We start from the raw sequence: 25901 nt of genomic DNA on the forward strand, positions 1-25901 counted from the left end.
CCTCTTTATCCATCTGCACCCAGGTCTTTCATTCAGAAACTTCCTTGCATTAAAAAAAAAGTGTAGCTTGGCAGAGAAAGTACTGCCTAGAGACTATCAAGCAGAGACAACCATACTTCAACATCTTGTGCAGTTCCCTGGAGGTAGAAGGAAGGATTTATCCTTGTGGAACTCCTAAACTCAGTCAAGAGAAGTTCATCCTCAAGCCACTTTCATCCTGACTTAGTTGGCTTTTTAGAACACAAGGGCTAGAAATAGAGGAAGACATTGGGGAATGATAAATTAGCTAATGTAGCTGCTGAATATTGGCTACTATAAAAAGTAACATTGAACAGAATTAAAAAAATTAGAAATGGAACTGAGTAAAAAGTGTTGAATTCAGAGCCATTGATCTGCTATGCTTGCGTGCACTGAGCTCTCAGTCCTTGGACAGCCTGTTGGGATATCCTAGGGATGAATGATTTGTTCCAAAATACCAGAGGGTGGTTTTGTAAAGAGGATTTCCCCACCTCAAAGTATGATGGCAAATAGTTTGACTTCTAGTACAAAAATGTATCTAATAACCACCTGCCTCCTTCTAGTCAATTTTTTTTTTCCTCCCAGCAAGACACAGAAAGAAAGGCAACAAGTTGTCTTTGTGAAATTCATTGAGGAAAGCCAGTACATATGAAGGAGATGGGCTTATGCTTGCAACTTAGACCTCGGGGTCTGAAATCTGAGGCCATGTTTTCCCTAGGCTCACTTTTCCCATGAAATGCCTTGATTTTGAACTCGAGAATTGAGAGGCGTCAGTTACTGATCATTAGTCACAGCTGCATGTTCACAAGGAATTAACATGTCAACATCTTGTACCCGGTCCTTTGAAATGTAGCAGCTTGCAGTCAGATCAAATGTCAAACAACACTGAGGGGCTTTTATGAAAAAAAGTGAAATTACAATCAGACAAAAGGGAAGGAGGTGTTAATGCATTGCCTGCAATGGCAGTGAAACAGTTGGCAAATAAAAGAAAGCTGTGCTTGTGAGATATCGGCTCATAACTCATCTCTGAAGTCTTGTTTGTAGAGTATAGAGTTAGGAAGGAAGAGTTCCTAGTGCCCCAAGAAAGGTAGACAATACACTTAGAAGGTTCACGACCTGCACTACGGCTGTGCATTTAGACCTCTAATAGTAATATGTAACTCTTGGAAATGGTCCCTCCAGCTGGAGCTGCACTGAGGTACTCTTCTCAGGTGCCCGGGACAAAAAAAGGTCAGAGGAAGGCTGGGAAGAAAGGAGGGAAGGAAAGAAGGGGAAAAGAATACAGGTTGGCACTCTAACCCAGCTCTTGGAAGCAGATGAGCTCTTTGGTTGCCATACCATAAGGGTCAAAAGTTTATTGAAAAGCAAAGCCATCCTGGAACTCCTGAGTATGCACTCATGTAACAGTTCGGAAGGGTATCCAAGGACTATAGAGCACCGGAGGATGTGGTAAGCCCAGCATGAACGACCTGTTGAACTTTGAGTGTTTTAAAAAAAAAAAAATCAAAAGCTTTTTTTGTTTGTTTGCTAATAGAAACACCAAGACTGGAAAAATCTTTGTTCTGAGGTGCAAGAGTTCTCCACCCCCCTTTCTTTTTTCTTTTTTTTTTCTTTAAAAAAAAATAGGAAAAAAAAATGTGGTTTTACTTTTCAGCCTGGAGATGCACTCTACCCAAAAGATGAAAATGGAAAATTTATCTACCATGAGACAGACTTATGTGCCACTTGGGAGGTAAGCCAACACAACTTCCATATACGCTATAAAAAAAAATCCTCATTTTCAGTCCTGCTTGTAGCCTTCATAAACAAGTTTTAGGCATATCGACAGGGCAAGTGGATCAGATTCTACTAGCTCCATGGATAAATTTGACTTCTGTCTCTAGGGATGTTGCTTCTTGCCATCACTTAATTATTTTTATAACAAAACAAAACACTGTTGAGATATCTGATGTCTACATTCCTTCTTTTAGAGGATGCACATTTGCTAGTTTTTGCAGCAAATATTCATATATGTAGGGTTTTGTTTTTTTCCAGTCCCTCCTTTTTATCAGACCCTTATAGCAGCAAAAAGTTGCAGCCCTGAAGGACGAAGTGACTTGATCCTCCTCAAAAAAGGAAGTTTTTCACCTTCAAGATAAAACAGAATTTGCCCTAAAGCTAATCATTAAAAATACATAGGGAGAGAGAGAGAGGGAGAGAGAGATGGATAGAGAGAGGGTCAAGCTCTATTCCAGGTCTAGTAGATGAAGGTGGAGAGCGGGAGAAATTCTGAGTAAAAGTTCAGAGTGGCCAAGAGCCCAGGGCAGGCCAGGGCTTTCTCCTGGCAGCTGAGACATCCAGGCAGGGTCTCATAGGGCTGAGGACTTCCACATTAGCTGTTTATGTTTCCCTTATCTTGGGCTCATGCAATTCATTCCTCTGTTTCACAAGCTAGTTGCTCAAAGGAACAGCTGTCTGAATACTTCAGGCTGGTGCTTTATCTTGAAGGATAGCCTGTAGTAGGTCTCTCTTTTCAGTTAAAGAGCTGAGAAAAAAAGCTAGTGGTGACTGTCTGGAAAGAATACCATCAATCTAAATAAACCTGGCTAAACTCAGTCTACGTAATTTCACTCTTTCAGTATGGTGCCAGCAAGCAAAAGTGGCTCCAGATGATATTTGCTGACTTGTCACTGGGTGATACAAAGCATATGAGGCCAACTAGAGGTCACCAAATACCTGGTGCCTCTTACCTCCCTGCTTTCAGCTCCTGTGAGACATGAAAGGAAGAACAAAGCTGGCAGCGGGGGACACCCAGCTCTTCTGGGGGTCTGAACTGCTTTGAAGCTCTGTGTGCAGAGTTTCTGGGAGCAAAGGGGGGAGACCACAGGAAAGGGCCCTCTTTTTCCTTAGAAAGACTTAGCAGATGAAGCTTAATGAAGAAGACTGGAGCACATGTTCATATCCAGCATTAATAAAACTTTCTCAGCTTCTAGGATTTTTTTGAATTGCAAAATCTCTAGAGTTCCCCGCTCTCAAATTTTTCTCCTACTTTGTATTGTACCAAGGTTTCTGTGCTGGTTTTGTGATGTGCCTTGCTAAGTATTCGAGTGATTACACAGGACTTTATATGAAAGATTCTCATAAAATGACTGATCAGGAAACAAATATATTTTGTTCCCTCTCCCTTCTCCAGCTTTGAGACAGTGCTAAAGCAGCACAAACTAAAAAAAGCTCTCTGAAAGCAAACATCTGATGCAAATATCTATACATCAAATTAACCTGTCTGCTTTCCAAATTCTACCCTTAGAGGAAAACATCAGTGTTTGGTCTGGAAAGTGGGCCTAATGGAGTTTAAATAGCAGGATAGCACCATCCCTTGTGGTAAAAGAGCTGCTAGCTCTGCTGCTGCAAGGGTTTTCCAGCAGTCTCAAGAACTGACTGCCTTCCACCTCTCTAAAGCACGTGCTGCAAGGAACGAAGCCAAAGTTTGGTAATCCAACCAGCCTTTGTTGTCTTTGCAGGCTATGGAAGCATGCAAAGATGCAGGCTTGGCAAAGTCTATTGGAGTATCAAATTTCAACCGCAGACAGCTGGAGATGATCCTGAACAAACCAGGACTCAAGCACAAACCCGTCAGCAACCAGGTATGACCACAAGCCGAGGGCAGTGCCCACCCCAGCACCGCTGCCCAGCAGGGAACACAGAGACAAGACATGGCCCAAGATGCCACGTGCAGAAGGGTGATACATGCTTTGCCATAGCTGCTGCCCTCTATACTGTCACATATTTCTAGCTTCAAATACTGCTCATCCTATCTAAGCTAAAGATAAACACTTGAAGGTGCTGGAACGATCACTCAGTTTCTGCTCCAGGACTATAAAACACCTCTCTGTGCCAAGCTCCTTAACAAGATTGAATGCTGAATCAAGGCAGATTTTAAATCTCTGCCATGTACCTTACCTCACACCCAAAAAGTTCACAAGATAAATCATTCAGGGCTAACCAGTCCTCAATGAAGCCACATCTACATCAGCTGATGCCACACCTAAACAACTCTAAGTATCAGAGATTGAGTCACTCTGAGCTTCCTGAGATTTACAGCTATTAGAAGTAACTCCTAAATTTCCCATACTTTGTCTCTTCTGCCTTTCCCATAAGAGTTCCAGTAAGAGTTGGAGAAAAAAATTAAATAAATAAAGGGGAAAACACAGATAAGTGACCAACTGGAGCTGAACAAGCCCACAAGGTTGATAGGGATATTTGGGTTAAATCACGGTAGCTAGGCTCAGAGATGGTGGCAGGCAGCAGTGACCCATCCAATCGCCCAGTATCTTTGACTGGCATTTGGCAGCTCACTACATTTCCTAGAAGTCACTGGGAAACTCTTCTGACTCATCTGGCACAGACGAACATCCATGTTAGCGGTACCAGAGAAGAGGCCAGAAACCATCCGGGCCCAACTTCTCACCCTCCACGCGTGGCCTGGAGGGCTGGGATTGGGATGGGACAGGGCACGGAGGCTGGCCATAGCCCCCATTTCTGCCTTTGGCCTGCACAGCAGGGCAGCCTGAGAGAGGAGATTCTGGCACCCTTCACTGGTACTAACATGCCCAGTGGGTACAAAACGCAACTGCAGTTCGTGGAGTGCCCCTAGGACTGCACTGTGCACTGCTGCTGCTGCCTTATGGCGTCAAGGGAAATTGGACAAAAGATTAAGCCCAGCTTAGGGCAGCTGGCCGGCAAGTGTAGATGTGCCAGATAGCTTCAAACTGTATACAAACAGAGAGGTAGCTCCATCATCTTGTAGACCATCCTTTTCCCAGAGACTGAAAACATAGCCAGAAAATCCCTGCCTGCAAGGGAATGAGGCACAGTATTTGCAGTGTGGGAGGGCAGAACTCATAACAAGGTGTTGTGGTTTAGCCCGGCTGGCAGCCAAACACCACACAGCCGTCCGCCCACCCTCCCCCCTCCCTCTCTGGGACGGGGGAGAGAAACGGGAAAGTGAAGCCCGTGAGTTGAGACAAAGACAGTCCATTAAGACAGGGAAAATAATAACAACAGTAATAATGCACAATGCAATTGCCCACCACCCGCCGACCGACGCCCAGCCCATCCCCGAGCAGCCGGCCCCCCACCCCGGCTAGCCACCCCTATATATTGTTCAGCATGACGTCAGATGGTATGGAATACCTCTTTGGCCAGTTTGGGTCAGCCGTCCCGGGTCTGCCCCCTCCCAGCTCCTGCTGCATCCCTAGCCTGCTCGCTAGCAGGACAGAGCGAGAAGCTGAAAAGTCCTTGGCTTGGTGCAAGCACCGCTCCACAACAGCTAAAACATCAGCATGTTATCAGCGCTCCTCTCATTCCAATCCAAACATAGCACCCTGCCAGCTACTAGGAGGAAAATTAACTCTGTCCTACCTGAAACCAGGACACGAGGTCATAACCGTTGTTGAGATCTCACCTTTTACACATTCCCCCTCACCTTTCTGCCTGGGACAGTTCATGCCAACACTTCCCCTAAAAAAGATATGTTGAAGTCGTCCTGAATGCAAAAGGCAGAGAAACAATGATCTGGCCCACAAGAGATGAGTTGCCTTCTCAGCCTAAATCTCTAGTCAGCCTCCTTCACCTCAATCCCCCCACTTATTGCCACCTTTCCACTGGGACCAATACAAACGCCCTGCAGCCAAACTGTAATCATAGACATTGATCTGCTGCCCACCAATAAATAAATACATAAATAAAAATCCATCACCACCCAGCAGTGTACCGTTAGACCTGTAACCACAGACTGAATTTCCCTGTTCCTTAACTTAATATATATCCTTTCCTGAAAGCTGAGAAGTCATCCCTAGTCTGCAATGCTTGCAAATATTGGGACACCATTTGGTTCTGTATCTGGCCCTATTGATTAATCATTCTTTCTATCTTACTCTTGTAGGTCGAATGCCATCCCTATTTCACTCAACCCAAACTCTTAGAATTTTGCAGACAACATGACATTGTTATTGTTGGGTACAGCCCACTGGGAACCTCAAGGGATGAAACATGGTAAGTCTCCTGCTACCCTCAAATAGCAGGGCCATCGTCCAGAAAAAGAATAATAGATCTCCACTGCTCAATCTGTGTGAAATGTGTGTCCCCACTTTTCACAGTAGTTTTGAACATGAGTGTCTAAATATTGCAGTTGTGAATGTAAACTTGCAACACTCCCGCTGCATGCTGTCGTCAAGAAGTGCCAGGTGGTCTGTGTGGGAGGTCTCCTCTGCCAGAAAGCAAATGTCTGTAGTTGGGAATGTTGAGGAAGTAGAAACTAAGTCAATGTTAGGACATCACATAGGAAGTTGTCTTTGACAGTCCTCTGTCGTAAACGTCAAAACTTCTCTACTGTCCTTCACACTATTTGCCAAAAAGCTACAATGTTCTGTCCATGAATGAGTATGTCCTGTACGTTTTGACATTAAAAATAGGGAGATTTTTTTTTCTTTTCCCAATTCTCTTCCAGGGTAAACGTGTCCTCCCCTCCTTTACTGAAGGATCCTGTGCTGAATGCCATTGGCAAAAAGTACAACAAGACAGCTGCACAGGTTGCTTTGCGTTTCAGCATCCAGCGAGGGGTGGTGGTCATCCCAAAAAGCTTCAATCCACAACGCATCAGAGAGAATTTCCAGGTACATTTGCACTCTAACGGTGCACACATGAATCCGTCTTGGCTCCTGAGGAAGGCAGTTTTCATATTTTTTTCCCCATAGACACAAAGCTCGACCAATGCCAAGCTTTGCCACATTCAATTGTTTTTCTCCCCATCACTTCATGGTACTAAGATATGACAATAACAGAGCAGAATAGAGAAGAAATTTTGTTGTCTTCTAATCCTTTGAAGTGGCAAAAGTTCCAGCCAGTGGTGTTCCCCAGAGTATCTATTGCTGCATTGAACAGCACAATGGAGATGAAGTAATTTGGTAGGTCAGCAGACCAATGTTGCTGGCAGTAGGTGTTCAGGGATGACTGATTTTTTCTGCCCCATTTTCTGCCCCAGTTTGTTGGGTAAGGGAAGGTGCTGCATATGGGTGTGCCAGGAATGCTCATAACCACTCCACCAGAAAGCAGATGGCTTGACCACCACCACCCTAAATAAGAGGAAGCATTTTTACCTGTATCCCTTGCAGCACTCAGTACCCCCACTGCTATACACTTTCCCTGCCAATGTATTACTTCTAAAGCCAATGGCCTGGTACTTACCAGACTGCCTTTCTCTTCTTGGAAGAGTGTGTAACTGAATGTGACTGAACTTATTCATGTCATATTCAAGACTTCCCTATAAACACAAGCAAGTGTAGATTTGGGGGAGAGGGAAGTGTGCAGGGGAGGAAGGAAGGGGAGGATTTTTTCTGGACTTCTGAAATATGGAATATATTAATATTGCCTGTGACAAGAACTGCTAACTTACTCCTAACTTCTCCTTCCATTAGATCTTTGACTTCTCCCTCACCGATGAAGAGATGAAGGAAATTGCAGCACTGAACAAAAACGTTCGTTATGTGGAACTTTTAATGTAAGTCCAGGAGGAATCCTATATCCTCCCAGAACACTTGTGTTTTCAGAGAATTTTTTTTTAAACTCACTTTTAAAATAAGGTTGTCTACACAGAAATTAATATTAAAGTAAAACTTTGATATAGGAGCTATTTAATGCAGCCCAAATAGACCCCTTGGCCATTTGCAAAGAAGTATGCAACACATGCTTACAACTCAGGTGTCAAATACCCACCTAGTAGATGACTGTATCTGGCTACTCCACCTCTGCACCACCTCCTTAAGCACCTTCCACTATATGTTGTGATGGCTGTCTCAGCCAGTCACAAGCTGTACTGGGTACAGTACAAACACCAGTGTGGATAGCAGAGCTTAAATTCGAATAGGAACACTTTCTTGTCTTTCCCCTCCTTCACACCTTCTCTCTCAGTGCTTAGCAAGTCACATTGTTGCTCAAGTGCTCCTGCTTATGGATTGCAACCCTAGTATTTTCAGAGGCAATTTGTCCCAAAATGACATGCAGAAGAAAAATAATTAAGAGCAATGCTATAAGAAACCACAGGACTAGTTTAAGGTGAGCTCTGCTCCATCTCCCTTAACAGGGCTTGGTCAGAACATAATTTGCCCAACCAACTTCCTCTTAAAACCACAGACAATCAGAAATTGTTTTGGCCTTCCCTGAGGCCAAATTCTTCAGCAACCTCCCTTGTCTGCTGCCATGTTGAGTTCTACCTTCTTACATGGAAAGCAGAAAACCATGCAGCTTGTATGACTGCTAGACCAGTTCCTCACTGATCTTTTCTGAGAATTAACAAGGCTTGGTCTCTTGCTGCTTGGGATCTAAAGCTTAAAACCCAACATAGTTTTTCTTCACCTGAAGGCTGCACTACCCAAGAAGGCTCAGGCTGACCCAACATCTCTTCTGGAGAATGAGGCCATTTGTTTTTCCTTCAACTCAAGAGCATCTACAGTTTATGGCCAAACTCTATGCTTTCCCCTTTTCAGGGCACTCAACGTGTAGCCAAAGGGATTCATTTCCATGCATTTCTCTTGTTACCTTGGATTATCTGCATCTTGCCAAACTGTAGTGTGCTCAAGCACTAATGATAATGAAAAGCAGGACAGCAGCATCAATAGCACTCTAAAATGTTGACTGTCACTCAAAAGATAGGGGGAATTTTGCAAAGGAACAAATAAACCACTTACTGTGCTGAATAAATACGATAGGAAATATGAACCAAGTTAAAAGCATCATAATGGAGTTCATCTTTCACATTTAAGCTCAGCAATGTGCTCTGAAGCTTTAGTTTCTTAAAACAGCCTTCCATCAATTAGCAGCACTCAGTTCCAGAAGGCTTCTCACAAAAGGCCTAGCAGATTCTTATGTGTGTTTTGGTAATGGAAATTGTTTTTTCATAGCCAAGTTGAGCTATAGCATCATTTAAAATTTGTTAGTGAGGATATACATGAAAAGTAACCTTGGTGCAAATGCAAGAGCCTTTTCCGGAAGCAAAATTAAAGAATGTAAATGCCCACAGGAGAACTTTCTAGGCTACTAATCCAAAACTAATAAATGAACTGTTTTATTTGACTAAATTCAGTCATAAAAGGCCACTGAGGACAAGGAAAGCAGGATGTATGGGATGGACATTGACAGCTCCATTTATTACAGAAGTGCCATGTTTGGGGAAAATGCTTAAATACAGTCTGGCCTCAACTTAAAAAAATAACTTCTTGGAAAAATGATGTTGACATGTAAGGAGCAAGTAAACCCGTATCTACCTACAAGTGTGTTCTTGCACTGAAGTGTCTGGAGTTGGCACTGCAACACATGACTTACTAGTCTAGAGAGATTTATTATTTTATGCAACAACAGGTATCTGAAAGGTTAAACCGTCATACAGAAAGACTTCTGGTTAGCCAACTTTGTCGAAAACCTTCCATTGCTGTGATGCAAATGCCAGGGAATGGAAAAATCCCGATTTCCTGTGGTTATTCCAGTTATCAGCTGTTGTGGGTACAACATCCAAATCTGTTGTTCTGATGATATAAGCCCATAGAAACATAATATTGCATTAATTGGAATGAGCTAGCAAATTAAACTTCTGAGCAGAAAATTGTTATTTTTCTGGAGTACTCATATTTTTTCAAGAACTCCATCTGAAATGGTTTCTTCTCCTTTTGGGAAATCTAAAAGTACTGTGCTGGCAAGTTTTACAGTAATCTGTCTGTTGGATTTATCTTGTACTCCAAGTCTCCACTATGAACATTCTTCTTTACCATTTATTCCAAGCTACATTATCTCCTTTGAGTGAATCATTTTGGTACACAAGAGGACTCAGACCTTTGAACATGTGTGATCTGATTAGAAAGCATGCTCCATAGATAGAAAGTAGAGATTGTGACGCTGATGGCTTAGAGATTGTCAAATTATACCAAAACCAAACATACCAAAGTGTTGTGGCTTGTTTTTTTGAACCATCTCAATCTCTTAATGTGTAAACACTTGAGTTTGGCTGAATATCAGAATGAAATGTTTTGACACAACCAATTCAAAATGTTTGATGTATTCCAGTCAGTTAGCTTCAATATTGTGAAATGTATCCTTCCCAAATTGGAACGATTCACAGCTGGGATAAATGCCAGTATTTGTTGTGCTCTGCTGTAAGGCAAGGCAGCCAGCTGCCATGGTGCACCTGAGAGAGTTCTTCAGAAATTCTTGGTTTTGCTAATGGAAAATGTTTGTCAAGCCAGGGCTTGTGGTTTAGCACCATCTTCTCAAAAAAAAAAAAAAAAAAAAAAAAAAAAACCACACACACACAACCCACACAACACAACCCACATATAATCAACACTCTGCCATTAATGGACAACGAGTGCTATTTTTCACCTGCAGTTTACTCTGGGAATTTGCGTCTTGTCTTTTATACTGCTCCTGAATCATGCATCTTCCTTGAGTTTTTAAAACCAGAGCCTGAAGCATCTCTGCCTTTGATAGCATGCAGCTATGAACATCCCTTTCTTTCCTGAATTGTGTCACCCCAAAGCTTCTTTGTAAGCTGTATGTCACTGGTGTTATTAACCTGGCAGCACATCTACACCTTGGCTGAGCTAGTGGGTTTTAGCTGGATACAGCAGCCACTTGGAGAAAGGACCAACAAGACCCAGACCTGTTTGTGCCAGTTCTACATGTATAAGCCAAAGCAGTACAGTCTGGTGTCTCCACCTTCATTCTAACTATAGCCTCTTTATCTGAGGGTATTTCTGGACATTTGAACAAAGTCATCCTCCCATTCCACAACATGCACATAATGGGGACATACCCCTTCCCTACAACACTTCCAGTAACATGAGTTAAACCCACAAATAGAGGAAGAATGACTAACCTCCAAACTCTTGTTGTTTCTTGCCCCATCTGTCCTTAAGGCACATGATCTGTAGACCCCAAAAAAATGGTCCTTCACTGTCCTCTCCATAACTGCATGGGTTTACTTCCTGCAGAGAAGATTATTCAGAGCAAATAGCATCTGAATCAGCAGAATAGCCTTCCATGAAGGCTGCCTATATTCTTCAGGGAAGAGAAGAGTTTTGCTTGACACGGCACAACTGCTTCAGTGACAAGATAACCTGCTTCACCTGAGAAGCTTACTTGTTCAATCTGACCTCTCCACAGGTGGCGTGACCATCCAGAGTACCCCTTCAGTGATGAATACTGAAAACAAAGTGTGTTCAGGCAGGTTCCTAACTCAGCGTCATTACACTTGGTTGAAAGAGACCCAATGTTTGGTGCTTTGGTTTTATGGGAGACTGTTCAAATCAGCATTAAAAACATGGAATTTACCTCTTGTTGTCTTGTCAGTTTGTTATTGCTACTGAAGAGCACGTCTATTTAAGCCGATGAGTCTAGGGTTTTGGCTTAAGAGACTTGAGCTCCATGAGCATTTAAGTTTCAAAATTGACAACTGATAAAATTGAAGATTTCTCTTGAAAACAGGCACACTCAAGCAAGCCAAACCATCTTCATTCAATGGCACATTCACCATTGAATTTGAAATGAGAATTTTTGCCTCAGTAGATGTAAAGCAGTATTGTTTTGTTTCACAGCTCCAGTGAAATTTAGAAATAGGGAACTGACTGGATTTTAAGAGCGTGTGCAAATAAACATAAATATCCACTACTGCATGGAGTGAAGCCTGTTTTACTCTGACCAGTGTATTTGCTGGTACCCATACAACTAGTTCAGGCCCTAACACAACATAAGCATGTTCATATCCCCTCTGCCTCAGCTCAGCAGCCTCAATGAAGCACAGGCCAGTCTCTGGCTCTACATTTGAGCTGCTATGTAAGGATGGCATTGAATAGTGTTGCGTGATTATAGCCATTCTGGAGCTAGCACTATTGCAGGTACTTCGCAAGAGCCTCATCTCCTGAAGACAAAAATCCCTTAAACTTTCCTATTCCATGAGCTGTCTCACCCAAGAAAATTTCTGTTCACTTAGAAGTTCTTACGGGCTTTTGTATTAACTTCTGGCCAAGACAATTCTTAATTAGTAAACTGAGTTTTAAAGGAGGAAGTTGTTGCCTTTGTTAAATACCACTTTCTACTGTGCTTTGAGATTGCAGAGCACTGTCAGGTCCAGGAAATGGGTAGGAATAAGACAGAAGGAGCCAGGCTGAAGCCTTGGCATTTCCTTCAATCTTGTTCTCAGATTTCTGTAACAAAAGGGGAAAAGCACGGACACCAGTGTAAGAAAGACTAACCCTACAGCATGAATCTCTTTCAGAGCATTTTGCTAAACTATTTTAGCAGCTTGTAAATCTGTCAGCCCATGTCCTCGTCTGCAGAAGGCTACTTTCCCTCCCTCCCATGCCCAGGCACTCCAGTTTCCTGCTGCAGGAGAAGGTATGCTAGAGAAGTACTGGAGAAGAAACCAAACCATACAGAGAAAGATTAGTTCATGTACTAAAATCTACGTGCTGCAGGAAAAGTAGGTCATAAATGATCTTTGCTCTATATCATCTGCTTTTATTTGTTACCATTGATGTTCCTTATCCCTAGAGTGTCTAGAATAAGAAAAGCACCAGAGCAGACAACCCATGTAGACACTTCTGTTGGGACAGGGCATGCACCTCAGAGTTGAGGCAAAGAGGTACAGGGGTGACCATGTCACAGAAGGAGCAGGCAAGGCTCCCAGGTGGACCCAGTGGATCCCAGCCCTGGATGAGCTCCATGGGCACCTCTAGAGAAGCCAGGCCCCATCACAGAGGGGATGGCCTTTATGCAGCATTTATGAGTCCATTAATAAAGCTGTGGCAACAAAAACATATTCTGTTTGCCAAGGTTATCCAAGGGCAATTCCCATTTTATTCTATTACACACTTAGACCAAAAACCTGGACAAAATCCAAGTCTAAAAATCTGAGTGCTGGAGAGGGGCACAGTTCCCACCATACTCAACATGTTATTCCAGTAGCTTCATAAGCACACACTTTAAATAGAGCTATCAGGGCTCACCAGCTACACAGTAGCACTGTACAAGCTTTTGCACTGTAACTTGACCAGGTGCAGGTCTCTGGCCACAGATGAAATTCAGGTCAGCTTTGACAAAGCTCTCATTTTGTATACTGCAAATGTCAACTAATGCCCAGCTTAAAAGCTCATACCAGCTTCTTCTCAGCAATCTGTTCCTTCCAGACATTCCCCCCCACCAAGTTAGGCAGGGCCTGAGGTTGTAATAAATCAGAATCCCTTCATTTGACCTTGTAAACTTGAGTAAGATGATATGCTGAAGCCTCTCTAACAGGAAATACCCTATAATCAAGACTTCAATCTGTACTAAGTTAACAGGCAGGATGGACTGTGAGAGCTCCTCTGGCCCAAGATGTGCCAGCAAATCCCTTTCCCTGCTGCTCCCCCTCGCCTCTAATTTTAATAGAGCTCTCCTCCTCTGCATTGTCTCATTTGAATCCAATGAAAAAGATTCAGCCTCTTCCCAGGGGCTAATGCTCCCATAGTTGTTTCCATCAGTTATGAAACTGATGCTGACGTCTAGCCTAGTTTTTCCCCTCGCTTTGCTCAGTTTCAGACCATTGCTCCCCATTGTTCTCCATCTTGCCATATAAATAAAAGATGTGGAGGAGGAAGAACAAACAGGCCTGCAGATAGGGGGGTTGGGAAATGTGTTCCACCAGCAGCTACACAAAGAGATGGAAAAAAAAACAAGCCTCAGCCCCACGTCCGATCTGCTCCCATCCGGCAGGTTTCAGAGGCACATTGAGCAGGCTGCCTGGTGTGAACCAGGTTGCTCCAAGTACTGCCTGCAGCCCCGTCCAACAGAAGGGCCAGGAGCAGGCAGAGGGGGCTCAAGCACCTCCTGCTCTAATGGCAACTACATGCGGCTGGAATAGACGAAGACCTGTACTGGGAAAACTCAGTTACCATAGGTAAGCCAAGTAGTTTGTGACTCTTCCTGTAGCTGCAAAGTGAAAAGAAATCCAGAGCAAAGAAGCTTGCCTCAGCCATGCACAAGTGACTTTACAGCAGACAAGAACAACCCATGCAGTGTCTCGCATTTTTGCAACCCAAGAGCTGCTGGTCTGATCAGCAGAAAACCAAGTGGTACACTCACGTCCACAGCAGCAATACAGTTGCCACAAATGTGTGCTGGAGCACAGGCTTACCTGGCTGTCAGAGGAGGAAGCTTTCCCTGGTGTTACGCAAGCTGAGGGCAGAGCCCAAGGCTTTTGCCGCTGCAGCATCTTGGCCCTTCCTCAGGCACGGGCATGCTCATGTTTAATAGGTGAGGCAACAGGGAAACACTGCTGAGCAGTTACTGTGTCACACAGGGATGCTGCCCACCTAGATAGCTGAACTCATTTCCACGTGGGGCAGAGCTTCGTCTTCGCACAGACTAAATTTCTGCAAAAATACTTCATTTCAGAAGGGATATCTACCCAGTTTTTTCCTGATGCTGTGAAGCTGCCCCAGGAGCTAGAGGGAAAACACTGAGAGGCAAAGCGGGACGGGCCCTGTGTATATTTTACAACTTTACATTAAAGACTGCCCTTTGTGTTTTTCTTGCATATTTTTGTACCACAAAGCTATCAAGAACTTTTACAAGGGCATGAATTTCACCCTGTGGAGGGAAGGGTGAGTGCTGCAAGCCCACACTGTGCCATCAGCCAGAATCAGAACAGCTTTTGGGTAAACAGAACTGGACACAGGGAGAAGGGAAGGCAACACCTCCCATGTTTTCATCTCTTACCTGCCATTAAGGGCTAGGTGCTGTGGAGCTGGATGCTCTGTAGTGAAAACGAGATCTCTTTTCTCCCAGCCAAAGTGTAGTGATAACCAAGAACAGGAAGTATGGCTTGCAAACATCAGGAGAGGTCACAAAACACAACTCCTTTGGTTGCACAGAGCAGATTCCTCACTTGATGATATTCCTCACTTCATTTTTTTAATCCAACAAACCTCAGAAGCTGTTTACTTACCTCTAGGCTGACAACGTATCTAACCTTTACCATATCCTTTGGACTTGCAAAGGAATTCAACGTAAGAGAGGCTGGTATTTTCCCAAATTCATATTACTCTATAACCAGAATCAGAGTTCATTCTTCAGTGTAGTTCATGAACCACTTAAATAAGCGTGGAAGCAAAGCTAGTGCTATAGAGACATGTAGAGGAAAAGAAAGCCTGGGATGTGCAAGATACGTTTCAGGTCTCTGCATCAGGTAGAGGATAGATTCAGATCCCTCATATATTTTACAATAAACCTGACTGATAGCCTTAATAAGAGGCATGACCTTCCTCCTTGTGAGTAGCACTGAAGTTCCCTTGTTGCCATCCTTCAAATGTAAACACTTTGAAATAAACTGGCTTGGTACTTGCAAGACCCTCATCCCCTGATTTTCAGGCAGGGAGGAAGCTGATGTTTCCATACGTATATTTTGCCCAGTTCTCAACAGGGCAGATTTCACAATCTAGAAGAAAGCACCAAGTTGAAGAAGAAAGTCAGTAAGAGAGTGACATGTTGGAATGAGATTCAACATGCTTATTTCACTTATGACCTAAACTGCAAACACATTTGCTTTTTTGGGGTGGGGCAATCAGCGCACAGTTGGGTACTAGTGCAGTTTATTGTTAATTGATTCTTAGCAGTGCCATATTTCAGCTCTTCCCAACATCCTACCACCCTGGAGCAAAAAAAACAGCTTATAATAAAGGACTTTGAGAGTGCAAAAACAAAAAAGTTCATTTTAATTTTTCAATGCCAGACAGACTCCTCAGGGAACCTTAACTCAACATGCATGAGCAATACTCACAACAGGACAACACGCTGCAAATAAAATGCAAAGCAGAACCAAATGGAAAAAGGGGAGGCAGAGAAAGGGGTGGAAAGAAAGATGCATGTGTGTGTGAACACATACACATGGCACAGAGGGGCACTCAGTTTTTGCTCTGTAGACTGCAAAGCTACCTGGATGGAAGCCTCAGATCAGTCTAGAGATCTTCAGTTCAGAGACCACCAAGCTGCTTGGCTCATGCCCCTGTGTTCACAGAATGGGTCTGTTTGGCATGCAAGACTTTGAGGCAATAAAAGTGCTCTCAGAGAGCATGGCTGGAAGGTGAGGAGGGGAGGGGAACAAGATAGCTCCCTTCCCTCAGTAGTTAGAGCACAGATAAGTGATGCAGCAAGGCAGGTTCAAATCCTTATGGAGGCTTAAACCTACATGTCTCAACAGTTACCAAGCTGTCTAGCCTTTTGGAAGGGATCTGTCTACAGCCACCCCACTGAACCTTTCAACTTTGCACAATAAATTCATTAGGGCAAAAGTGGTAAAGACTTGGTAGCTAACAAACATAATGTGTTTTCTTGAGAAGGAGGAAACTCACGGTGCAATCCTCTCTCAGTTCTCTACTGACTGTAGAACACCCCCACAGAACAAGAATCCCTTGTACTATGGCTCATTCCTATGTTATGCAAGTTGTTCTCTCTCTTCTGTTTCTTTTGGACACAGCACCAGTTATATTATCAGAGAGGATTCTGAGTCTTGGAAAAGATGAGGTAAATGCCCCTTCCATCACAATATGTGTAAATATGAGTCTTGGTTTTCTGCATGTCTAGAGGTTATTACCACAGCAAAAGCAAACCCTGTAGCATCACTTCCCAACACAGACAGTACAGATCCAGATGAATTAAGGCATCAATTTGCACCTAGTAAATAAACACCTCTAAACCAGTTGTTCCAGCACTCTATAGTCATTAGCTATTGAACTTGTTTAATTATCTTGGATTCCTCCAAACCTAATTCTTTTTACCTTCTTTCCAGTTAAGTGCATCCATCCTGACTCTGCTCTCCCAAGTTTCCTTTCGCAATATTCATATTTTGCCCCCGTAACAAGTTCAATCAAACTTAATTGCCAAGCAAGACTCCCCTTCACATGCTGTCACTCCCTGTAAAGCTCTCTCAGCTACTTGTCCCCATTCTTATGGTTTCCTCCCACCCACCAAGGAAGAAGGCCTTAGCGTGGTCCACCTCCAGGAAAAGGTCACTCACTCAAGCTCTTTCCCAGCTCTGTTAAAACTCAGCACTTAAAAAGAACATTGCAAGTGAAATATTTATTTCTTTTAGCTTTTGTCTTGGAAACATGGCTATGCTGTGCTAGATGATAAGACATACAAACCAAAACTATTTAGGAGAGAGAAAGCATGAGGAAACAATGTTGCACGTCTTTCAGTCATTTTGACCCTGTGAAGGATTATGAACCTTGCATGGAATAAAGGCAAGACTTGCCCTACTGAATACAGCTTCTGGCAGAGTCAAAACAGAAAAAGGGTAAAAATAGGGGTGGGGAAGCTAAGGAAGCCAGCTAAGAGCTACAGAGACTGGCTTGTTTAGGGTGGTAAGGAGAGAAGCAAGATCCTCATATTGCCAACCACATAATAAGGGATATGCATTCACCTCTGTATTTACAGCTTGTATCATGGTACAGGAATGAGGAACTATTCAGAGAAATCAAAGGGCATAAGATCAGTCAAGATATGACTTTTTAACTATGCAGGGCTACTCTCTGGAACTCATGGCTACAACAGTTAAAGGGTCAGATAAGGTTGTTGGAGTTTTAACCTAGCTATTTGTATTATAGCCAGTGCATGATACCGCTGTATCAGATACTGCCTAGCCAGCTGGACAGACATGCTGTGGGAAGAGGAGAACCTTCCCACCTCACCCTGCATGCTGTACATGGGATTATATGACTGAAGACTCAAAGGGATTTGTCTGGGGCCAGGGCCGCAGACTGTTTGGGGCTTAATATTGTCCAGGTGCATCAAAGAAAAACGCCTTTTTAACAAAGGTAACCCCAGTGCTCCATGAGGAATACTAGAAAACAGAGGTATTTGGAGCTTTGCGGCCAGGAGGCTGAGTGTATTTATGACTGCAGAATCCTGCCCGCTGCAGAGGCCTGCTGCATGGTGCTGGCATGGGGCACATCAGCTTTCCCACACACCCAGAGTGCCTCCACCACAGGCACACACACACAGCACCTCGCTGACACCCAGGGCTCACAGGCAGAGAGCAGCACAGCAGCCTAAACCCTCACACAGCAGACGGAGCCTGGCAGGGAGTCACCGGGGTCTAAACAGTAAAACAAAACACCTAAGCCTTCTGCATTAACTGGGCATCAGCTTGGTATTACCGCAGCCTAATTGGTTGGCATCAAGTAGATTATTTCAAAACCCAGAGATATTTTTCCTCCAGCACACACCCAGTCCTTCCTCAGAAACCACCACAGCATCCTGCCTCACAAGCCAACCTCCAAGCAGGAAGCAAAAGGCCTGCTGGATGTGCAGGCCCACACCACTGCGGCAGGTTTGCTCCATCCAACACTTTCCCTTCCTCCTTCCACCCCCATGTCCCTACAAGGGCAAGGTGCAAAACACTTTACCTGAGGGAACGAAAGGGTGCAGTGAAACCATCAGCCCCCATCTCAGCAGCTTGAACTGGAACCAGGACTAGAAAGAAACTAGGAAAACAAACAAGCCACCCAGACTCCTGCACATGGGAGACCCAGAGGCTACAGAGAGCTTATGTGCTGCTAAGTTAAGAAGTCACAGGTGCAGCTATTCTCAGTTACCCTGACCTGAGAGGGGGAAGAGGTAGGAAAAAGCCCCAGAGCAAATCCTCGGTGTTGGCTGGGGCTCAGGCTGTGAGGTAAACCAGTGAACCTGGGAAAATAAAAGACCATATATGCTTTATTGTCTTTTGACTTACTTTTTTCTTTCCCTTATGTATGAAATTTCTCTCAACTGTTTCTGGGTCATCAGTCTGCAGATCTACCTTAGTCATCCAGCAGGGGTGTTCACAGAAGAATAAATAAATGAATCACGCTCTTTGCAGGCATTGCTGTGAAATAACTCCTTCCCTACTTTCCCATCCTTCCCAAGTGGAGGAAGCTGAAGTAGCGTGCTTTGGTCATTGAGCGTTTCCCAGGGCAGCTTTGTTCTGCACAGCTGTGCTGCTGCCAGCACCTTGGGGTAGCTCACTCTGGGGGTCTGTATTGGCCTCAGTGCTTGGCCAGGGCCCTGGATGTGTCCCTGTGGCACCAGGAGACAGAGGACAAATCCGTGCCCATAGGGGCAGCACAGAGCAGGCACACCTCACACACTTTGCCTGCTTCTGGGTATGGGATGTCTTCACATTTGCAACTTTCTTAGATCTTCAAAATGAAAGCAGGCAAATAAGAAAAGGCAAAAAGAGAAGTTTGAGATAAATTAAATTTAACATTACAAATTCCTTCCACATGTGGACCTGAGGGGCTTGAACCCATGGTCTGCACTGGGCTGCTTAGGTGTGATTTTGGAAATCATCCTACCCAATGTAGAGAGCAATAGGGAGAAGGAGGTGCATTACATGTGGCTTGATTTGCAGGGTGGAGGCTTTGGATGGTATGGTGCCAACCACCACAGCACCAGCCTTTGGTCCAGCCACATTTGTGTCTCTTAAGATTGCAGCTGGGGCTCTGGTGGGCAACAGGACCTCAGAGGGCTTGCAAAGGGCAGGAGAGTCAGAAGAAAGCTCAGAGAGGAGATGTAAGCCTCAGTCTATTTCCACCATGAATTAAACACTAAAGTTTTGATTGTAGGAAGGCTCTTGTTTCCAATTTACCTCTCTCCTTGAGAAAAGCATGGAGGTTTTCCTTCTGAAAATCTGGAGGATGGACATTTGATCTTTTGAAACAGTGAAAAGAACAAAAGTAATTTCCACAACCCTTTAACCAACTCCTTTCTCTGCAGTCATTAAGCAGAGCATTAGGCAAGACTATGGAAACCCTTGATTTTCATCTCTTTCTTCCCTAAAGGAGGCTATAGCAAGGTAAGGATCCATCTCTCCTCCCAAGCAGCAAGTGATAAGACAAGAAGAAATGGCCTTAAGTTGCACCAGGGGAGGTATAGTTTGGGTATTAGGAAAAATTTCTTCACTGAAAGAGTTGTGAAGAATTGGAACAGGCTGCCCAGGGAAGTAGTTGAATTACCATCCCTGAAGGTCTTCAAAAAATGTGTAGAGGTAGAGCTTAGTGACATAGTTTTATGGTAGTCTTGGCAGTGCTAGGTTAAAGGTTGAACTAGATGATCTTAGAGGTCATTTCCAACTTAAATGATTCTATGATTGTATAAAAGATTTGATCTTCTTTTTGAGAGAAGTGTCCTAGCTCAAGGTTTCAGATCTGCTGTATCCGTGTACCTATGGCTTCTCTAGGTTGTGTGTGGCAGGTTTAGCCACATCGCAACAGTCTCCACTGGACAACTCTTGCAGCCTTTTTAGCAATTGCATTCAGCGTTTCAGTTCATTGTCAGGGTTAAAGTTTGCTTGTCTTTAACCGCCTACTGTTTATAACAGGAAACCTAAAGAGCACTCCCAGGATCCTACATGCAATTGCTCTTGCCTATTTATAACCACTATGGTACATGAAGATGGGACTTTCCACCCGCCTGGGGAACACCAAACTTCACTCTAATTTCCCAAAGACTGTCTTCTCTTCTGGAATTAGTCCCCCTTCTAAGCTGCCCCTTCGTTGAAAGTCCTTGACAGAGCAGAAGAGATTTATGTGCAAAGTGACCTCATTTTTTTCTTTCATCCCATTGATTTTTTTTCTTTTCCTGTACCTTAAGTGCTCATCATTAAAAGTTGTATTTTGCTAGTTTCTGAGTTTGATGTTCAATATGAGACTTCTGTGAATAAAATAGCGCAGATCATGTCTCTGAACAAGCTCTGAGAAGAGCCAGGTCTTAGGACTTGCCTATAGTTAGTTGTTTTCTGCATTTCTAGTAATTCATGGGATAAAATTACTTGTCCTTCTGTACTTCAATAAAACTTCCTTTTCCAAACAAGGTGTAGAGGCCGTTGTTATGTTGTTACAGCTCCACAGAAGACCTTTTTTCCTCCAGAGGAAAATTACTACTATGGAAAATTTTCAGCTTTGGTAATACATGTACAATAAAGTTATAAAAGTTTATGTCTTTATGTATGTTCTTATACTCAGATTTACTATTCTGTTTATCACTTCATTTATCCACATTTCTCCTCTGTGAGTTTATGTTGCCTTTTAATATAGAGGGCAGTGCATTTGCCTGGAGCCTTGGTATTCACTACTGTTTTCATTCCCCATTAAGCAGATTGTCAGGATATTAATTAATAGTACAATTCTAGAAAGTTAAAAAAAAAATCAGATAACATCTAGAAGTCCATGAATCCTTATGTATAACAAACGTGCCTAACAGCATAAAGTAAGCAGTCATCTATCTGTTCAAGTAATCAAATGGAACAAAAGACAGCTAGCCATAACACATCCAGTCTTATTTACTAGCTTCTTTTCCTGATCCCAGCCATACATACAAATGGATCGCTAACTCTGAGTGATTTATTTTGCCAGTGTGAGAATAGCCAAACACTGTCACTCCCCTGCAAGGCTCGCAGGGCTGCAGCCAACAGCAGTGCTCTGCCTGCACCAACCACTGCGTAATGTCTGTCCTCTCCTCAGCCACTTCTGCATTTCCAGCACTCAGGTTCCCACGTGTTTCCAAGAACTGCTAATAAATGCAAGCTTCTGGAGCACCTCTACGTAGACAGCAGGTTAGGGTTGAGCTTGGGTGGGACAGATGTGCTCCCAAAAATTGGTAAGGTGGCCCCCAGACTAGTCTGTGGTGGTTAGAAAGATGAGGTGTAAAGTTGTGATCCAGCTAAACACTTCGAAAGTCATCATTTCAGAAGATGCCCATAGTCCCTATAATTTCCTAGAGTCTCTTGTGCCTGTGGATGATATCTTGGATGTGTAATTAGCAGGTTTTCCAGATTACTGAGCCAGCTGCTATTTTTTTTCCTCCATCTAGAGGCTAAGAGTGCTTTGTGCAACAGCCAGGGAATGCTGTTTTAAAGGAAATGGTTGAAAATTGTCTCGAAAGTGCTTTCTGTAGATAAATCATGTTAGGAGAGGAAGAAACACCTGATAAATGTTTTGTGATCTATTGTAAAAATATGGAAAATAGTCTAGTCAGGACTGCAGGAGGCCATCCAACTCCAAGGCGAAGCAACTGCATCATCTGACAGACATTCTTAAAGACTGTCCTGAAAGGGATCCTCACCTTCCTCAGTGATCTGTAGCAGGACTGAATTGGTACAAAGTGTTTTGCTGAAGTCTAAAGCAAATCTTCCCTTGCTGACACAGTCTCTGCCTCTTCCTCTGCTCAGCACGCACAGCCCTCCTAGTGCTCTCAAATCCCCTTCAAATAGCACACAGCAGCTTCAAGGCTGTGTCCTTGACCTCCAGGTTGTTGTGAGGAAAGATTTCTGAGCGACTTGGAGTACATAGTCTACCAAGTCCTTTGAACTAACCATCTGTGGCAGATGTTACCTGCTACTACCAGGGAACCAGCCTCATGACTCACCTGGCTCACTGCAGCAGGACCTCGTGGTGGTGGAGCTTTTACTCGAGTTAGCCACCATTTTCGCTTTGTGTCATCTGAGGGCACAGCCTGGGCACTTGAGAGAACATGACGCCTATGTTCCCAAAGCACACAAACCACCTTGTCAGATCGGATCAGGTCATCCAGCAAAAATAATAAAAGAGAACAACCATGGGAAAATCTGTCCATTGCAGAAATCTTATTCTAAACACCCATCAGGTATTGGGGTGGGTCATGCCCTGAAATGGTGAGGGAAAGTTATACTAAAATGTGGTTGAGAGGGGAAAAGATTGCTTTGGACTAGCCAAAAAAAATAAGTTATTTCCAGCAAAAGGAAAAAAATTTTAATGGGATGAGTAGTCAGCCTTCTGCAAATTAAAATGAAAGGACACTGCTTAAGGGAAAATTGTTTCAAAATAAAACAAAAAATGTTGTGTTTAGAAAACCTAAAACACTGTGACTTTCCTCAGCTTTCTTTGGTTGCTTTCACTTAAGCTAGTCAGGATTTGTACAGCACACGATCCATCAGATATCTAGGTTGTCCATGCTTTTTCTCTCCTTTTTCCTATTGATTCAGGCCATACCTGCATATGGTTTCCAGGCATCCTTCTTCTTCTTCTTCACACAATTGGCACTCCGGACACGATTTGTAGAGGATGTGCTAGAAAGATGCCAAAGATGCCAAAATTAGCCATTTTGCCAATTGGGCAAAATGTGGATAGATCTCCCTAGCTGAGGAGAGTCAAACTCCTCCTGCATTTGCTGCCAGGGGCTACATGCACTCTATGCAAATCTCAGACTGAAGGTAAAAAGTTGCATTAGATTCTTTATCATGTTCTTCACAAACTGTCACTTTATTTAAATTCAGTGTTTGGGAGCTTCTTGGCACAGCCATATCACCACTATCCACGTCAAGACCTCACCCCTAGCCACAAGATGAGCTTCCCCTCCTACACATCATGCTGAGGCCCAGATCACCCATCTTGACAGCCTGAGATCGGCTTGGGATCTGAGCCGAGATGCTCATTGCCTGTCACAGAGAAGGAGATGATGGGGAGGTGAGGGTTAGGTGCCTCTCCGCAGCTGGGCTGCTGCTGGGTGCCCCCTTCTTGGTCTTCTTGGTGTCCTCTTGCCCTGAGGAAGCCAGAGCAGTGTCCCAAGGAGGCAGCCTCCACAGAAAGGCTCAGGTGGGAGAAGAGGTGCTGCTGGGCTGAGCACCAGGAGGGAGAACTGGCAACCCAGAGCCGTCAGAGAATGGCTTTATTGTTTTTTGGTCACAATCTCTGACTGCTTTTTCAAGAAAACATTAACCAGGAAACTCCTGCTCTGATATGCTTTTCCATTCTGTTTTGGTTGCTGTGGCTATCTACTGGAAGGGCACAGTTCTCCCTGGGAAGTGAGGTGTTAGTGCTGATTTGTAGCTGGCACAGCAAGAAAACATACACACACTTACATGCCCATGCTGCGGGTGGAGTATGTAACACCAACCACTGCTGTGTTGCCTCGTCCCTCCTAGTTTGACACCTTGATTTTCACCGCAGCTAGTTTTGCTCTATGTAAGTATTGAAATTTTCCATGTTGGAGAACTGCTTCCGTGTGGTTATTGTTGTTATTTAACAACATTAATATCCAAGAAACATTGTAACATTTATTCCATTAGGAAAACTATGCGTTGTAGCAGAACATCAAGCCTGGCAGAGAAATGGTTTTCATGGCGAGGCCATGTCTTTTGCTAATCCCCGGAAAACCTGCCCAATTTGGTCAGTTTATAAGTCTTTGCACAATTATTCTTCACAAATGTGCTGTTGAAATGCCTTTAGACTTTTTGGCAGCTAAGTTCCCCTAAGGTTTCTCTTCATTGCTCATGCATTTGAACAGCCAGTCCCTGGGGCTGCAGCTCCTGCAGCCTTCACTACCTTCAGTCTTGACCTTCTCTTTCTAACTTTCCTCAACAACTCACTTTTGCACTCCCAACACTTTTTTTAACCTTCCAATATTTGTGTGAGAGTAATCGAGTACAGGCAGGCTATCTTACAGCAACAGTCTGAACTGATTTTAAACGATTAGAAGACCTTGGCAGTGGATGCTAGAGGAGTATGAAATGTTTATACTGCATCTGTTTGCTTGTAATGCACCTTTGCCAGAGCCTTAATTCAATTTATGCATATGGATCAACTTTTTAATACCTTCCAGGAATAATTACTTTCATCATTTTATGTTTCAGTGTGTGCATTCAAATAAAACATGTTGCAATTGGATTGAAAAGTTTAAATCCTGTTTTGAGAAGTCTCATGAAAAGTTAATGGGTTTTGGCACTTTCAGAATAAAAGTCATTTTTAAAGATGTGATGCAGCAGTCTCACAAATATATTTTTGCAAAATGTAAAGACCAATATTCCTCCCTGTTCTAACAGAATTCAGCTTAATGTAGTATGATTTCATTGAGTAGCTGTCAGACATTTATACACATGTATGTGATAGAATACATATATATACATATGTATGTATAAATATATTTATAAATAAATATATAAAAGAAAACCCAACATCCACAACTCGATATGTTCCAAATTATTTCTGTGACCTTACCTAAGACTATTTGAAATGTGTAATTATTACTTCCTGGCTTTCATTTAGGAGCTTGTTCTGGTTTCTTGTTCAAGAAATTGTCAGAGCTCTATGCTAAGACACCCACCTACACGGTTGTTAATGCAGGTATGAGCAATGCACCACAATCCTATACGAGTCCTCCAGTTGCAAGGAGTGCACTCCCATGCTTTTCTCACTATTTTAACTACTGAATGTCAAAATATTAAAGTAACCACCCTTTAATAAATCATCACCAAAGATTACTGTAATAGCTACTTTCTTGATGGTCAAGGAGCATCGCCAAAATCAACAAAACTGTTCTCTGTGGCAAAATTTGTCAGCACTGCTATTAAAAAACATAGAAAAATATTATCAGTTGTTCTCTATAAATGGATTTGTTTGGTTGTATTTTCATTGAAGGCTGAAAGTTGACCTTTCATTAAATGGATGGGCCATTAAATGGATGCTCCTTTTTGCAGATGGCCAGGTGCATGAGACCGTAGGCACCCTCCAGAACCCAGCAAACCTATACATGCTGCCAAGAAGGAGTCCACTGTGGATGGCTATAGAAGACTTCAGATGACAGTGGATCTGTTTCTGCACTGTAGGGAAGCCTTTTAAGAGTTATCCATAGTTTAATTCACACAGTGACTACAAGAACAATATCTCATTGTTTCATGTCTAGTCACGGCAGTTCATAATATTCCTCATGTCAACCTTTAGAGGTCTAAATGTTTGCTTCACTTCGTATAATTGGTGAGGGAGAAGCCTTTGGAATAGAAGTTGACAATAAAATCTGAAGTATAATATGAT

The 25901-nt window shown here is 43.3% G+C and overlaps 1 protein-coding gene across 1 annotated transcript in view; it reads left to right on the plus strand.

The window, feature by feature from the left end:
- The window catches only part of AKR1D1 (aldo-keto reductase family 1 member D1), a 34503-nt gene extending 23130 nt beyond the window's left edge, over positions 1 to 11373 (plus strand). Inside the window, exons 4-9 of the mRNA XM_035561699.2 lie at positions 1673 to 1750; positions 3519 to 3641; positions 5942 to 6051; positions 6506 to 6671; positions 7473 to 7555; positions 11209 to 11373. Of these exons, the coding sequence (XP_035417592.1) occupies positions 1673 to 1750; positions 3519 to 3641; positions 5942 to 6051; positions 6506 to 6671; positions 7473 to 7555; positions 11209 to 11251 (603 nt within the window). The 3' untranslated portion in view covers positions 11252 to 11373. The remainder of the gene's footprint in view (positions 1 to 1672; positions 1751 to 3518; positions 3642 to 5941; positions 6052 to 6505; positions 6672 to 7472; positions 7556 to 11208) is intronic.
- Positions 11374 to 25901: the final 14528 nt, after the last annotated feature.

The sequence above is a fragment of the Cygnus atratus genome, chromosome 1 (genome assembly GCF_013377495.2).
Source record: "Cygnus atratus isolate AKBS03 ecotype Queensland, Australia chromosome 1, CAtr_DNAZoo_HiC_assembly, whole genome shotgun sequence".
Classification (NCBI taxonomy): Eukaryota; Metazoa; Chordata; class Aves; order Anseriformes; family Anatidae; genus Cygnus; species Cygnus atratus.